Source organism: Macrotis lagotis, chromosome X, assembly GCF_037893015.1.
Source record: "Macrotis lagotis isolate mMagLag1 chromosome X, bilby.v1.9.chrom.fasta, whole genome shotgun sequence".
In the NCBI taxonomy this organism is placed as follows: Eukaryota; Metazoa; Chordata; class Mammalia; order Peramelemorphia; family Peramelidae; genus Macrotis; species Macrotis lagotis.
Genome location: NC_133666.1, coordinates 681,842,988 through 681,858,233, shown reverse-complemented (window position 1 = coordinate 681,858,233; position 15,246 = coordinate 681,842,988). Strand labels below are relative to the sequence as shown.

General features: G+C 45.6%; 1 protein-coding gene across 1 annotated transcript in view; it reads right to left on the bottom strand.

Moving 5' to 3' along the window:
• The window catches only part of BICDL1 (BICD family like cargo adaptor 1), a 143,413-nt gene extending 138,668 nt beyond the window's left edge, over positions 1-4,745 (bottom strand). Inside the window, exon 1 of the mRNA XM_074202249.1 lies at positions 4,419-4,745. Within this exon, the coding sequence (XP_074058350.1) occupies positions 4,419-4,745 (327 nt within the window). The remainder of the gene's footprint in view (positions 1-4,418) is intronic.
• Between the last annotated feature and the right edge of the window lie 10,501 nt (positions 4,746-15,246).

Genomic DNA, 15,246 nt, shown 5'->3' with positions numbered 1-15,246 from the left:
TTCCTGTCTCTCCTCTTCCCAATTCATACTCCACAAAACTGCCAAATAAATTTTCCTAAAACCCTAGGCTTGATCGTATCATTTACCTGTTCAAAAATGATCACTGCTTCCAGGATTAAATATAAACTCTTTTTTGTATTTCATATTATTCTTTCATGTCATTCCCATTCTAGTTCAATTGGTCTGCTAGCTAGTCTCTGTATCTAATAATCCATCTCCAGACTCGATGCCTTCTCTCCACCCCCAGCCTCCAATCTCTGGGACACATCTTCTCCTCACCTCTATCACTTAGAATTCATTTTCTTTCAGAGCACAGCTCAGGTGACACATCCTGGGGCTTTTTCTGACTCCTTCACTTGCTAATGCTCACTCTCGTCTGAAATAATATTATTCAAGATTCATTAAGCTGTGCACTTGACAAATCTCCTAAGAAGACTGCAAACTCCTTGAGAGGGCAAAATGGATAGGACTAGACTTGGACTCAAGAAAGCCTGAGTTCAAATCCAACTTCAGACATTCACTAACTGGGTGACCCTAGAAAAATCATTTCTCCCCACTCTGGCTCAGTTTCCTCATCTATAAAATGGAAATAATAATAATAATAATAGAACATCAAAGATCAGATAAGCTAATAAATACAAAATACTTTATAAACTTAAATTGCTTTATTTAATGAGTTTTTGTTATTGAGATATACTTTGTTTTTGCCTTTTTTGTGTGCTTAATGCCTAATAGGGTGCTTTTTGGATAGTATACTTTAGTAAATATTTGTTTAAATTTTGACTTAACTCTGATCTTTCCTGTGACCAACAATTCCAGAGAAGAAATAATGAAAAATGTTACCCCCAAAAGTAGGTGAGAAACTCAAGGTCCAGAATCAGACTTACATTTTTGAGACACAGAGGAATGAAGAAATACATTTTTTTTTGGCTTAACTTTTGTTTTTCTTTTTTCACTTAGATGAGGAGGAATAGAGGACTTTGTAAACTGTACTTGTAAACTGAAGAAATACAAATTTAAAACAAATAAATGTTGAATTGAATTGACTTGACTAACTTCATCCTACTACATTTGGCCATAAAATTCAAAAGAATCAAAATTCAGGACCTTTATGGCTTAGGATGAGCCTTTTAAAAAAAAGAATCTGTTAACTGGTAAAGGAATGAATATACTCTTCAGGGAATTGCCCACTGAGAGCTGCTATCCAACAATGATTTCACAATTGAATATGAAATCCATTACTACTCAAACTGACTTTGACGTGATGTTCTTTCCATATTAGCTGTCTGTCTTTTTTCAACCAGATCCCTTTCTGGCAGAGTTAGAAACATCGACTGTAAATCTCTGAGCAGAGGCCTGGTGTGGTAGTAATTCTTTCTGGAACTGTGTTCCTGAATCACTCAAGAAAGACAACCTGTTATTTCTGTTCCACCATTTTAGATGGAAATCAACACAGAGTTCCATCACTGAGTTCATTATAAATGGGGTGTTTCTTAGGCAGCGTTTCAGAGGTGCTCTTGATCACTTTTCAGAGACACTATGGGTTCATTTTATGACCATAGTTTAGGAAACAAATGGCTTCTGGAGCACTGATTCACTCTTGTCAGGTCATGGGCTCATATATTTAGTGCTGAAAAGCAGTGCAGGAAGACCTGGATTCGGATCCTGAATATTTTTGACTAGGCAAGTTCCTTCATCTGACTAATCTCAGCAAGTGACTTAACCATGCTGATCTTCAGTTTCTTCATCTCTAAAATGAGGGGAGTGAACTAGATGATCTAAATCTATGAGTCTATGAACCTTTCTGTGCCCCAGTTTACTCATTAATGCTCATTACCTACAGAACTTACATGAAGCTCAAAATGAGATGTTTATAAACTGCTTTGGTAACTTCAGTGTTCTATATTAACATTATTTTTAACCTGTTTAACAGCTTTTTCATCTTAATTTTTAATTATAAAGGGAGATGGTCAGACCTTATTTCCATGATTATCTAAAGTTAACTGTGATGCTAAGGGAACATGCTTGTGTTTCCATTCCAAGGATAGACAGACACTGTATCTGTGATTTCATTGCTTTGAGAAATTCTTGGTAAGTGAATTTTTCCCACCAATGCAGGTCAGGACCCTTCCTGCAACTTTAGACTCTTAAAAGAGTGACTTTGGAATAAGTTTGTGTTCTGAAAGTTTTAAGTGACTTGCTCACGGTTGAAGGGGCTACATAAATATAAGCTATTCATTAATAGGTTATTTTTGCCTTGATGAGTTTCTTTTATTAAAAAGGATTGAAAGATTTATTAAAGGATACTGAAGCTTGCTTCCACCCTTTCTTTTATATTTCTTTTTTTTTTCCTTTTAGTTTTTGCAAGGCAACGGGGTTAAGTGACTTGCCAAAGGTCACACAGTTAGGTCATTATTAAGTGTCTGAGACCAGATTTGAACTCAGGTCCTCCTGACTCCAGGGCTGGTGCTCTATCCACTGTGCCACCTAGCTGCCCCCCCTTCATTTTTTCAACAATACATAGGGTTGTAGATTAGAGCTGGAAGGAACCTTCCAGGTAATATATAGACACATAAATAGATAGCTAAAGCAATTAGCAATTATTTAGGAAATGTTGTACACTAAGCTAAGAAGGACCCTTATCCTGCAGATAAGCAAACTAAGACCCACTGAGGGAAAGGCCTTTGGTCCAAAGTCTTAGAGGTAGTAATTGACAAAGCCTAGGACTTTAAGACACCAAATTTAGTGGATTTTCTATTGCATATTATTGAACAATTTAAACTCACATTTTAGTAATGTTTCTGGGGGCGGCTAGGTGGCACAGTGGATAGAACACCAGCCCTGGAGTCAGGAGGACCTGAGTTCAAATGTGACCTCAGACACTGCATAATGACCTAGCTGTGTGGCCTTGGGCAAGCCACTTAAGCCCATTGTCTTCCAAAAACTTTTAAAAAAAAGGAATGTTTCTGAAGTAGCTTATATATTTCTGTTTCTTACCCATGGCATTGATGACACTAGGCTCTAGTCTTATGATTGACACAGATGGCATCTAGGTTAGGATAAAACAGGTATTATGTGGACATCTATATTATATATAGATATAAAAATGTATAGATATATGGGTGTCTATGTATGAATACACAATACATAGAAAAACATGCATATATGAAAGATATATGTATAAATGCCAACATACACAATTCATATAAACACACATATATGTGCATTGTATATATGTATTTTATATATGAATATAATACATATTCTGCTCCTGTATATATGTGTGTGTGTGTGTGTGTGTGTGTGTGTGTGTGTGCGTGTGTGTGTCTGTGAATGTTTATGTAAACATGTATATATGTATTCTCTTCTATACTTCCAGGAATGTAGTTTTTCAGGAAGTTTTCTCTATTGCCAGTTAGAAATTGTGATAGGTGTTACGTTTCTGAGCTTATCTTGTATGTAAAGTGTTTTACAAACTAAAATACTACATGCATATCAACTATTATTATTATTACTGTTATTTGAAGTGCTTGGGATGGTGATGAGGGTATCTGGTCCAATAGGGTGGTGTCTCCCTAACTAATTTGGCCATGAAACACACTGGGATTGAAGTATATGGACAGAACTAACAAATGCCAATCTGGGGAAACTGAGGATATGGATTAGCCCTAGTGTTTAGTTAATTTTGGAGAACAAAAGAGAAGAGGTTAAGCCAATTTTCATCCTGGAAGAATGCCATGCAAATGTGTTTTGGATAAACATTTTAAAAATATTGGATATTTTAGGGGAAGAAGAAGTCTAGTGTTGGGATTGGCTCCCGGAGTCCTTTCTCCCACCCTGAGGGACCGGATGGAGCACAAAGATTGCTTTGCAAAAAGAGGGCAACCACGGCACGCAGGGAACGCTGCAATCCACACGAGGAACGGATCCAAAGGCACCAGACGCGGCCACGCGCCCCCGCCTGCCACCCCACAGCGCGTGGGAACGCCCGGCAACGTCCCCTCGGGGCCGTCCACATCCCGAGGGCCCGGGTCCTGCGGCCGGCCACACGGCGACGCCCGGGGCGCGTCACGGCCCTCCTCGGTCCCGCTTTGCGCACGGCTGCGGGGGGCAGCGGGCCGGGGAGCCGGGAGTAGCCCACGTCCCCGGGGCCAGCGGCCCCTCAGCGGCCGGGCCGGGCTCTCCGTGCCGGGGCGCCCCCGGCTCTGTGCCGGGGCTCGGCCTCTCCGGATTCCGCCTCGAGGCAGGAATCCACGGAGTGTCTGTGGGAGGCAGGGAGGCCCTCCGCTAGCCCGGGCCCCGCGAGCCGCGGGCGCCACTCGCGCCTCCCCCGGCCGCGCCGCCAGGCACCGCTCCCCCTTCCGAAGCGGGCCCGCGGGGGCCGCGTCCCAGGAGCCCCAGGAAGGCGCCCCGCTCACCTCCAGCTTGTCCGTCAGCTCCTTGTGCATCTGCTCGTACTGGCGGCTCATGTCCTGGTTCCTCTCCAGCAGCGCCTTGCCCAGCCGCGCCGCCAGCACCAGGTCCTTCTCCTTCTGCCGGATCAGCGACAGCAGCTCGGGCTCCGGCCGGGCCGAGGGCGGCGGCGGCGGCGGCGGCGGCGGCGGCGCCTCGCGGGGCCCCGGGCCCGGCTCCGGCCGCTCCCCGGCCGCCAGCAGCGCCAGCTCCTCCTCCAGCGCCAGCTCCAGCTCCCCCGGGCCGCCCGGGCAGGCCGGCGCCGCGGCGGCGGGGGGCCCGGGCCGCTCCATGCGGGAGGCGCTGTCCGCCCGGCCCGGTGCTGAAGCGCCGCCGCCCGAGCCCAGGCGCGAGGCCGACCTGCCCGGGAGCGCCCGCTGCGCCGCGGGGGGCGCGGGGGGGGGGCAGGGCCCCGGCTGGCGCCGCCGCACAAGCCCCGCCCCCGCTCCCGGCCCGGGCCCCGCCTCCCCGCGCCGCCCCCCCCCCCCCGCCCGCGCCCTCCCGCGCCGCCCCCCCCCCCCCGCCCGCGCCCTCCCGCGCGCCCCTTCCCGCCCCCGGGCCGGGGGCTGGTGCCGCCGGGGAGGAGGCGGAGGGGGAGGGGAGGGGGAGGAAGAGGAGGGGAGGGGGAGAGGGAGGAGGGGGAGAGGGAGGAGGGGAGGGGGAGGGGGAGGAGGGGGAGGGGGAGGGGGAGGAAGAGGAGGGGAGGAGGGGGAGGAAGAGGAGGGGAGGGGAGAGGGAGGAGGAGGAGGAAGAGGAGGGGAGGGGAGAGGGAGGAGGGGGAGGGGCGGGGGAGGAGGAGGAAGAGGAGGGGGAGGAGGGGAGGAGGGGGAGGAAGAGGAGGGGAGAGGGAGGAGGGGAGAGGGAGGAGGGGAGGGGAGGGGGAGGAAGAGGAGGGGGAGGAAGAGGAGGGGGAGGGGAGGAGGAGGGGGAGGGGGAGGGAGGGAGAGGAGGGGGAGGGGAGGGGGAGGGGGAGGAGGGAGGGAGAGGAGGGGGAGGAAGAGGAGGGGAGGAGGGAGAGGAGGGGGAAGGGGAGGAGGGGGGAGGGAGGAAGAGGAGGGGGAGGGGCGGGGAGGAAGAGGAAGAGGAGGAGGGGAGGAGGAGGAAGAGGAGGGGAGGAAGACGAGGAGGGAGGAAGAAATGGAAGGGGGAGGAGGAAGGGTGGGCAGAGGAGGTGGGGAGGAGGAGGGGCGGGGGAGGAGGAGGGAGGAAGAGGAGGAGGAGGAGGGGGGAGGGAGGAAGAGAGGAGGAAGAGGGGAGGGGAGGAGGAAAAGGAGGGGGAGGGGTGGAGGAAGAGAGGAGGTGGAGGGAGGAAGAGGAGGGGAGGAGGGAGGCAGAGAGGGCGGGGGGATGTGAGGGAGAGGAGAGGGAAGGAGGAAGAGGAGGAGGGGGAGGAGGAGGAAGAGGGGAGGAAGAGGAGGGGAGGAGCCGCGGCCCGGGGCGCAGGGGCGCGGGGCGCGGGGCGCGGGGCGCGGGGCGCGGGGCGCGGGGCGCGGGGCGCGGGGCGCGGGGCGCGGGGGCTCAGCCGCCTCTGGGCCGCCGCTGCTGCTGCAGGGGCCGCGGCCCGCCGCCCGGCCGGAGCTCTCGGGCTGGGCTGCGCTCGGCTCCCGCCGCTGCTGCAGCCTCCGGCGGCGGCCCTCGGGGGCCGCAGCCCCTTCCCATGGCCCTCAGCCGGCCAGCCCGGGCCGCGGCGGCACCGCTGCGGCGCCGGCTCCGGGCCTCCTCCGGCCGCCGGGCTCCGGCCGCCTCCGTCCGGCGCTGGGCGAGGCCCCTCCTGGCTCTCAGAGCCGGCGAGGCCCGGTCCTGCCCGGCGGCCCCACCCCGGCGCCGGCCGCGCACGCAGCGCCCCCTCCCCGTCCTTCCGGCCGCGCCCCTGGGCGCCCGTCACGCGCGGCTCCGCAGGCTGGGCCACCTGTTCCCCGGAGACTCTGGCCCTGGCCCCGGTCCCGGTCCCCGGTCCCCGGTCCCCGGTCCCGCCTGGGCCCGGGCTCGGCTCTCGCCTGCCGCCCTCGCCTTCACCCTTCCCCGGCCTTTGGCTCTGCTCGACCCCCTCCCTCCCCAAGACCCCGGGGCGGGGCAGTTGACAATTAGACGCGGAGTCCTAGTTTGGGGTTCTAGAGAGGAAGGGGAGCGACGTGCGTGTGTGTCTCTGTGAGTCCGTGTTTGTGTTTGTGTGTGTGTGTGTGTGTGTGTGTGTGTGTGTGTGTGTGTGTGTGTCGGTGTGTCGGTGTGTCTGTGCGTCTGCCGAGAGGTGGGAGCTGCCGCTGCATCTCAGCCCTCCAGGGCACAGGTAGGGGAGGCGGCTGCTCTCGGGCACCGAGGGAGCTGGGGAGCGAGGGGCAGCACTTCGGCCCGCAGCCTGGAGGAAGCCAGAGCCACGCGTACCCCAGTGCCTCTTGTCCTGGGGAGACACACATATGTTTACGAGGGTGAGCTCCGAAGGGAAACAGCCAAGACGGAAAGGGAATATTTGTGGAGGTGGCTTGAGGTTGGCATCACAGCTCTCCTCACCCCTTCCCCTCCCTCCTCATTCAAAACAAAGCAAATTGGCAGAAGAGATTTCCCCGCCACATCCCTTCTGCTCATCATACACATTTTAAAGATGAGAAACATGAAGAAGTCTTTCCCCCCAATCCTACATCTCCTAAAGGTCGGGGCCGGGAGTGGAAACCAAGGTATCCCGACGTCATTGCGATATACAGAGAGAGAGAGAGAGAGACAGCCAGATTCGCATTTCCTGCCTTCTGAGCTTTATGACAGGGGGCAGGGGTGGGCAGCCTGGGAGAGTGGGGAAAAACATTTATTCTGGAATTAGAGGAGCTGTGTTCAAATCTCAACTCTCACACTAGAGTTTTCTCATCGTAAGATGGTTGGACTGGAATCCATGGTTTTAGGGATCTCTCTAAGTCTCCGCCTCTGATCTGAGGATCATGTGATGTCCCATACTATAAGCTCCAATCCTATCCATGGTGGTTACTAGAGGTGTGATCATGAGCATGCTACAACTGCTCTGAACTTTTTTTTATTTGTAAAATTGGGGAGAGTTAATGATACGGTAGACCTGGAGCCAGGGAGGCTTGCATTCAGAAACTTCCTAGTTGTGGGATCCTGGAAGTCACTTTCTCTTTGCCTCAATTGTTAAAAACTGTAAACTCAGGGTGGTTGTTTTGTTATCTCATTTGCCAAAAAAAACCTTAGCTTAGTAGTCATTGTTGTCCAGATGTGTCTGATTCTCCATGGTTCAATTTGGGGTTTTCTTGGCAGAGTAGTTTCCTTCTCCAGCTCATTTCATGGATGAAGAAACTGAGGCAAACAGGGTTAAGTGACTTGCCCAAGATCATTCAGGAAGTGGCGGAGGCCAGATTTGAACTCAGAAAGATGAGACTTTCAGATTCTAGGCTGGGCATCCTCTTCAGCTGCCTGTGGCATAGTAAGCACTCTTTGTCCCCTTCCCCCTCTTTTTCCTACTTGCTGAGTCTAACTCATAAGATTGTGATGAAACTTATATAATGGAACATATGGAAAGTGCCTTGCAAACCTTGAAGCATGATATCATTGTTACTATTATTTCTTGTGTGATGTGCAGCAAAATTATTTTGCTCTGTGCCTCAATTTCCTCTTCTGTAAGATGAAAAAACTCTGAGGAGGTTGGATTGGGTAGTTTCCAAACTCGTTTCCAGATTCAAGTTCCATGACGGTCCAAATTCAAATTTATTTCCACTCTGTCATCTTTCCTTTGATATTTTAAGAATACTTTATAGAAATCCCTTTCCTTAATTTAGATAGCAATTCCTTTTTGATATGGAAGATAGTTTGCAAAGTTTTCACAGTTAAAAAACTTTCTCACCCAGGGGCCAACATTCTGGTTGTCAATCTCTCTGAACTTAACTTGGTTGTTCTTGGATGACAAACACTCCATCATAGGTTGTATTCTGACATGGTGAGGGGAAAAAATTCCCCTGCTCAGCCCCCTACTATTCCAGCCAAAGAGGAATAATAGGCAAATGAATAATAATTAGATTCTGAATATGTGAGACTGAAAAAAAAAGTGTTCCAAAAGATGGCATATCAGAAGCCTCTCCTGCCAGTCAGAAAATGAACCAAATGACATTCTAGACAACTCAGTTCAATCCCACAAATATTTATTAAGGACCTACTCTTTTTTTAAGTTTTTTTTTGCAAGGCAAATGGGGTCAAGTGGCTTGCCCAAGGTCACACAGCTAGGTAATTATTAAGTGTCTGAGGCAGGATTTGAACTCAGGTCTTCCTGACTCCAGGGCTGGTGCTCTATCCACTGCGCCACCTAGCTGCCCCAAGGACCTACTCTTGACCAACTAAATAGGGGCACCTATTTAGCCTATATTAGGTGTAAAGAGGTAGGATGGTATAGTGGATAGAGCATCGGCCTGTATTCAGAAAGATGAGTTCAGATCTGTTCTCGGACACTAGCACTGTCACCCTGGGCAAGTCATTTCACCTTTTTACCTTTGTTTCCTCAACTGTAAAATGGGAATAATAATAATAATAATAATAATAACACCTACCACCTTAAAGAATTAACTCTGTATATAGATTGAAGCAGAGAAAAAAAAAACTTTATTTATTTATTTATTTTTGCAACATGGCTAATATGGTTTGCATGACTTCACATGTATAATTGTTAGCTTGATTGCCAGATTTGAATTCAGGAAGATGAGTTTTCCTGACTTTAGGCTAAGGTACTCTATCCACTGTACCGCCTAGCTGCCTCTATCTATCTATCTATCTATCTATCTATCTATCTATCTATCTATCTACCTATCTATCTATATCCAATTGTCCCTTCATCCAGGAATTGTGCCCTTTGTTGATTGGTTGAACCACAGCCTAAGAGCTAGTGTTTATTCCTATTGGATTTCATCTTGAAGATCTTAGCACCTCTCAGGCTCTTTTAGGAAACCGATCTGTCATCCATTGGAATGAACTGTTCCCTCCACTTGATGCTATCTACAGAATCCTTGATTAATATTCTGTCTTCATCCAAGTGATTGGATAGATGATGTGGCCACTTTCCCAAAGTTCCTGTCACTTCCATTTCAATAATCACTTCTTGCTTATGGGTGTCAAGTGTATCAGTTCTTGTTTCCTCCACATTGTGAGAGATGAAGTTACCAACCAGAAAGGCCAGGAATTTCCCAAATGCTCTGAGGTTAGTAGAATGAAGCTTGGTTGATATTTGGATAGTTATGTCCTACATTAATAACATGACACTTCTGTAACATAATTTGTGTCAAAAACTCTTCATCCATTTTTCCAAAATTATGTAAATGTGTTATGTATTTTCCCAACTACATACAATAGTAGTTTCTACCAATCTTTTTTTTGCAAGGTTTTGAATTTTTCAATTTTTCTCTCTCCCTCCCAAAAGCAATCTGATATAGGCTTCACATTTGTAACCATGCTCAACAGAGATCGAAATGGAACGTGTTGTGAGAGAAGAAGCAGATCCAAAAGGAAGAAAATAAGACAACTTTTAAAAATTAAAGATAATAATTTTTGGTCTTCATTTAAACTTCATAGTTCCTTCTCTGGATGGCATTCTCCATCACAAGTCCCCTAAAATTATCCCTGAATATTAATTGCACTGATGGAATGAACAAGTTCATTATGGTTGATTATCCCCTGTGCTGCTGCCAGTGTGCACAATGTCCTTCTGGTTCTGCTTACTTCACCCAGCTTCAATTCAGTCTTTCCAGGCTTTTCTGAAATCCCATTCCTCATATTTTCTTATAGAACAATAGTGTTCTATCACATACATATACCACAACTAGCTCAGTCATTCCTCAATCGATGGACATCCCCTCAATTTCCATTTCTTTGCTTCTACAAAAAGAGTTTCTATCTCTATTCATTTTCTTTCATTTGGCAAGGTTACCTATAGATTTGGCCTACAACAATGATCTCAATCCTGTTTTGTTGTTCTTGTGTTCTGGTAGGGCCAAGATCCATACCCAGGATCTCTGACTTTGCACAAAGACTTCATGTCTTATAGAGACATTCCAACTTTTCATTGTTTATTTATTCTGCTTACTTCAAATCTGAGGTAACTCCCCAAACCTCTTTCATGATTTATTGACATTTATTTTAGGTCTACTCATGATTTTTCTTGAATTAGACACTAGTACTTCACCACAAAGTTTTCATGAATAAGCTATAAATTGAACAAAGACCAAAAAGAAATTTTTTTTCGACAGAAGTTGGTTGGGATTTCTGTCACAAAAAAATTTCAGATCACAGAGTCTCAGAGGAGGAAGAGACCTTAGAAGCTGTCTAGTCTGACCCAAATCTGAAAAGGACTCTCCACCATGACACATTCATCAAGGGAGTATTGAGCCTTATGATAATACTCATAAGATATCCTGAAGTTCTTTATTCTATCAATGTAGAGAGGCATTATCTTATCTGGAAAGAAAGGGGACTTGGAATCGGGGACTGGGGTTCTAAAATCAACTAAAATATAGTAACTAAAAGATCATGACCAAGTTCTTTCATTTTTTTTTTGTTTCAGATTATCTGTCAAATAGGAGTGGCATTACTAGTGTACTTCATGGGACTCTTGTGATAAAAGTGTTTTGTGAACCTCAAAGAGGCAGGCATCATTTCTTATCTGTCCTTAGCACAATGTCTAACTTACAGTGGGCTTTTAATAAATGCTTTTTTTTAGGTTTTTGCAAGGCAGTGGGGTCAAGTGGCTTGCCCAAGGCCACACGGCTAGGTCATTATTAAGTGTCTGAGGCCAGATTTGAACTCAGGTACTCCTGACTCCAGAGCTGGTGCTCCATCCACTGTGCCACTTAGCTGCCCCAATAAATGCTTTTTGATTGACTGATCAGATTCAAGAAACTATAACCCTAATCTTATTCAAATCTTAACCAAATCTTGTTCAACCTTATCAAATTGTGATCTCATAAGACATTGTGAAAATATGGGTGACAAGAAGGATAGTGATGCTCTTGGAAATAAAAGAAAAATTCAAGGAAGGATGAGTTTGGAAGAAAAGATAATAAGATCTGTTTGGATATGTTGAGGTTGATATGGCAACGAGATATCCAAGTTCAAATGTTCAATAGGCAGTTCATGATACAGTTTAGGGATGGATATACAGATCTAGAAATTATCAGCATTGAAGTGATAATTCAACCTATGAGAGCTGATGAGATCACCAAATGAAAAAGTATAGAAAGAAATGAGAAGAGTGCCCAGGACAGAGCATCATGGGATACTAAAGTTAGTGGAGATGACATAGATGAAGATCCAGCAAAGAGTGAGAAAAAGGGTCAGAAAGGTGAGAAGAGAAATTAATCACAAAAATCATGGAGTTCCAGAAACTGGATTTGGAAGGAACTTCAGTAGTCTCCCATAGAAGACCTCCAAGGAAGGGAAGCCCATCACTTAGTGAGTTTACTCTTTCTATTTTGGAATAGTTGTCATTAGAAAGTTTTTCCTGATATTAGGTTTAAATTTGCTTCTCTCCAATGCTACCCATTACTTCTGTTTTCTGAGGCCAAGCAGCCGAAAACTAATCCATCCCTCACAAGACAACCCTTTAAAGACTTGAAGCCAGCTATAATGTCCCCCCCCCCGCCGAGACTGCCTTCTTCACATGAAACAATTTCCACCCCATTCTCATATGTCATAGGTTCAAGACCCTTCCTCATCCTAAATGCCTTTCTCTGAACCCTTTCCAGCATAACAATGCCTTTCTTCAGTCATGGTGCCAGAACTGAGCTCAACACTCCAAAGGGAAGTCTGAGTAAGTCAAGCTACAGAGGAACTATCAATTCTGTATTCCTGGAAGCTATGGTTCTCTTATTGTAACTCAAGGTTACATTGACTTTTTTTTTTTGGTAGCCATCACCTTGCCGATTTAGGGAGTTTAGTCTACTAAAATTCCTGAATCTTTTCCAGAATAATAGTTGTCTAACCATGTTTGTGAAATGGATTTTTAGTATCCAAATATTATACTTTATATTCATAGCTGCTGATCCAGTGTTAGTTTTCCCTTCTTGATTCATGAATGAAAGAAAGAAAGAAATTAAACACTTGTTATATCCATAGAACTGGGTTCTATACTCGGGCTAGTCCCTTCTTTCAAAGAGGCCATACTCTGATAGGGAGAGGCAACATAAACAAGTGACTTTAGCCACAGAGAGATTATGGAAAGACTCCATGATCTTTAGGGTGCAATATGATAATTCACATTCTCTTACATCATTTCCACTGATAAGCCACATTCATTTGTGATGTTGAACCCTTTGAGAATGCCACGGGCTTTAGTGGTGAACACTGGTCTTCAGCAGCTGTAGCTCCTGAGAAGATAGCAGCTGTGGAACTTTACAGAAGTCATCACCAGACCACATCTTTGCAAGGGTTGTGTCTTTGGATGATTTAGGGACTGGGTTAGAAGCAGGGATTCTTGAGCTCAGGATCCTGGAATGGTCCCAGATAAGCTTGAGGCAGTACTGAGGTTTGACTTGCCTAGCATCTCCCAGGATACTCTTCTCACTTCTAATCTCGCCACCATGCTGCTAACTCAAGTCTTGATTGCTACCACCCTCAGCCACCTTTCCCCTCTGATTGGAGGGCTGGAAGGCAGAGTCCCAAACTCCTCCCAATGCCTTCCTTTATAGAGGGTAGAAAGTGCATTCAACTTGTTCCACTTTGCATCTACCATTCTACTGGGTTTCAACTCCATGGAACATTGTCCTCTCCCTTTTTCTTGTTTCCTTCAGTGTCTTGCCTGTCTGTATGAGATTGTAAGCTTCTTGAAGGCAGGGACTTCCTTTTTTTTTTTTTTATTAATTGTATTCCTAGGATTTAGCACAGTGTCTCATAACTAGTAAACTGAATTTAAATTTAGAGTAAATGTTTATTGGATTGGACTGGATTGGCACTTGTCATTCCTGTCTCTTCCTCCAGACACTCTGCATCAGGCATTGCCTATCTTATTGGCAGTTGTCTCTTGACATGCTGCCATTTTGAATTTCTGGGTCTGGTTTCATCTAATTATATTGTCATTGAACCCATACATATCCATCTTCTTCCAATAAAAATATGGAATACTTTGGGGTGGCTAGGTGGCACAGTGGATAGAGCACCGGCCTTGGAGTCAGGAGTATCTAAGTTCAAATCTGGCCTCAGACACTTCATAATGACCTAGCTATGTGGCTTTGGGCAAGCCACTTAATCCCATTGCCTTGCAAAAATTTTAAAAAAATATGAAATACTTTATCAAAATTTTCCAAAACTGAGATAAATTATATGCACAGAATGGTCCTCATCTGCTAGTTTGGCAATCCTGTCAGAAAAGGAATTGAGGTTAGTCTGGCATGACCCATTCTTGAAGAAGCCATGTAATCTCTTTGTAATCACTGCTTTCTTTCTAGTATCTGCTAATTCTTCCCATAAAGACCTTTTCAAGAATTTTCCTAGGAAACAAAATCAACATCACTGGGCTAAAGTTTACAGATTCTGTTCTCATCTTCACTATTTTTTTGGGGGAAAAACAAAACAAGAGACAACATATATATATATATATATGTATATATATATATATATATATATATATATATATATATATATACATATACAGAATTTTTGGGACTTCTCTCACATTTCAATATCTTTTAACTATCAGACAATGGCTCAGTAGTCACAGCTGTCAGTTATTTCAGAAGCTGAGGATGAGGTTCATTTTTGCTAGGATATTTAAATTTATCAAGTTTGGTGCTATTTTTGGTGCTTTATTCCCTTATTTATCTTGGGTATCAAATTTCTGTTAGTCACTTTTGCTCATTCTTTTCCAATGCCAGGACCATTCTCTTTGGCAGAGAAACATGAAGCAAAAATCCAACCACACTGCTATCTTTCTGTTGTCAGTTATCATCATCAAATATTCCAGGCAAAGTTTCCAACCCTTCTTTGATCCTCCTTTTTCTTCAAATATAACTAAAAATAAAAACTAGAATCCATTCAAACCCAGACCCAATGACTCCAGGCTTTCCTTAGCTTCTTTCACTAACTCTAGTTCATTCTGAGCTTTAGCATTCCTTACACTACATTTACAGGACTTTGCCATGGTCTTAAAAGTACTTTCTGTTATCTGATATTGCTTTCATCTTTTTTATATTGCTTTTTTTAAGGCAATCAGGATTAAGTGACTTGTCCAGGGCCACACAGTTAGTGTCGAATGTCTGAAGCCAGATTTGAACTCAAATTTTCTTGACTCCAGGGCTTGTGCTCTAACCATTGCACCAGCTAGCTTTTCCTGTACATTACTTTTTTTCTAACATAAATTTTACATTTATAACTATGTTAAATATATTTACATATTAATCATATTGTGAAAGAAGAATCAAAACAAAAACCAGAGGAAAAAACAAAACAAAACAAATTTTAAAAATTGAAAATAGTGTGTGTGTGTGTGTGTGTGTGTGTGTGTGTGTGTGTGTGCGCTTCAGTCTGTATTCAGACACCATCAACTCTTTCTTTGGGGTGGATCTCATTTTTTATCATAAGTCCATCAGAGAAATTGCTTCAATGATTTTCCCACAGTGACTGTTGCTGGCTGTCTTTCCTCCCATCTTATTTCTCCCACCCCCATTTATTCTATTTTCTCTCTCCTTTCACCCTCCTGCCTGAAAAGTGTATTGTATCTGACTACTCTCTCCCATGATCTCCCCTATCTTCTATACACTACAACCCCCCCCCCCTTCCTTTTTTCCCATCCCTTTCCTTTCCTATTTTCCTCCAGGCTAA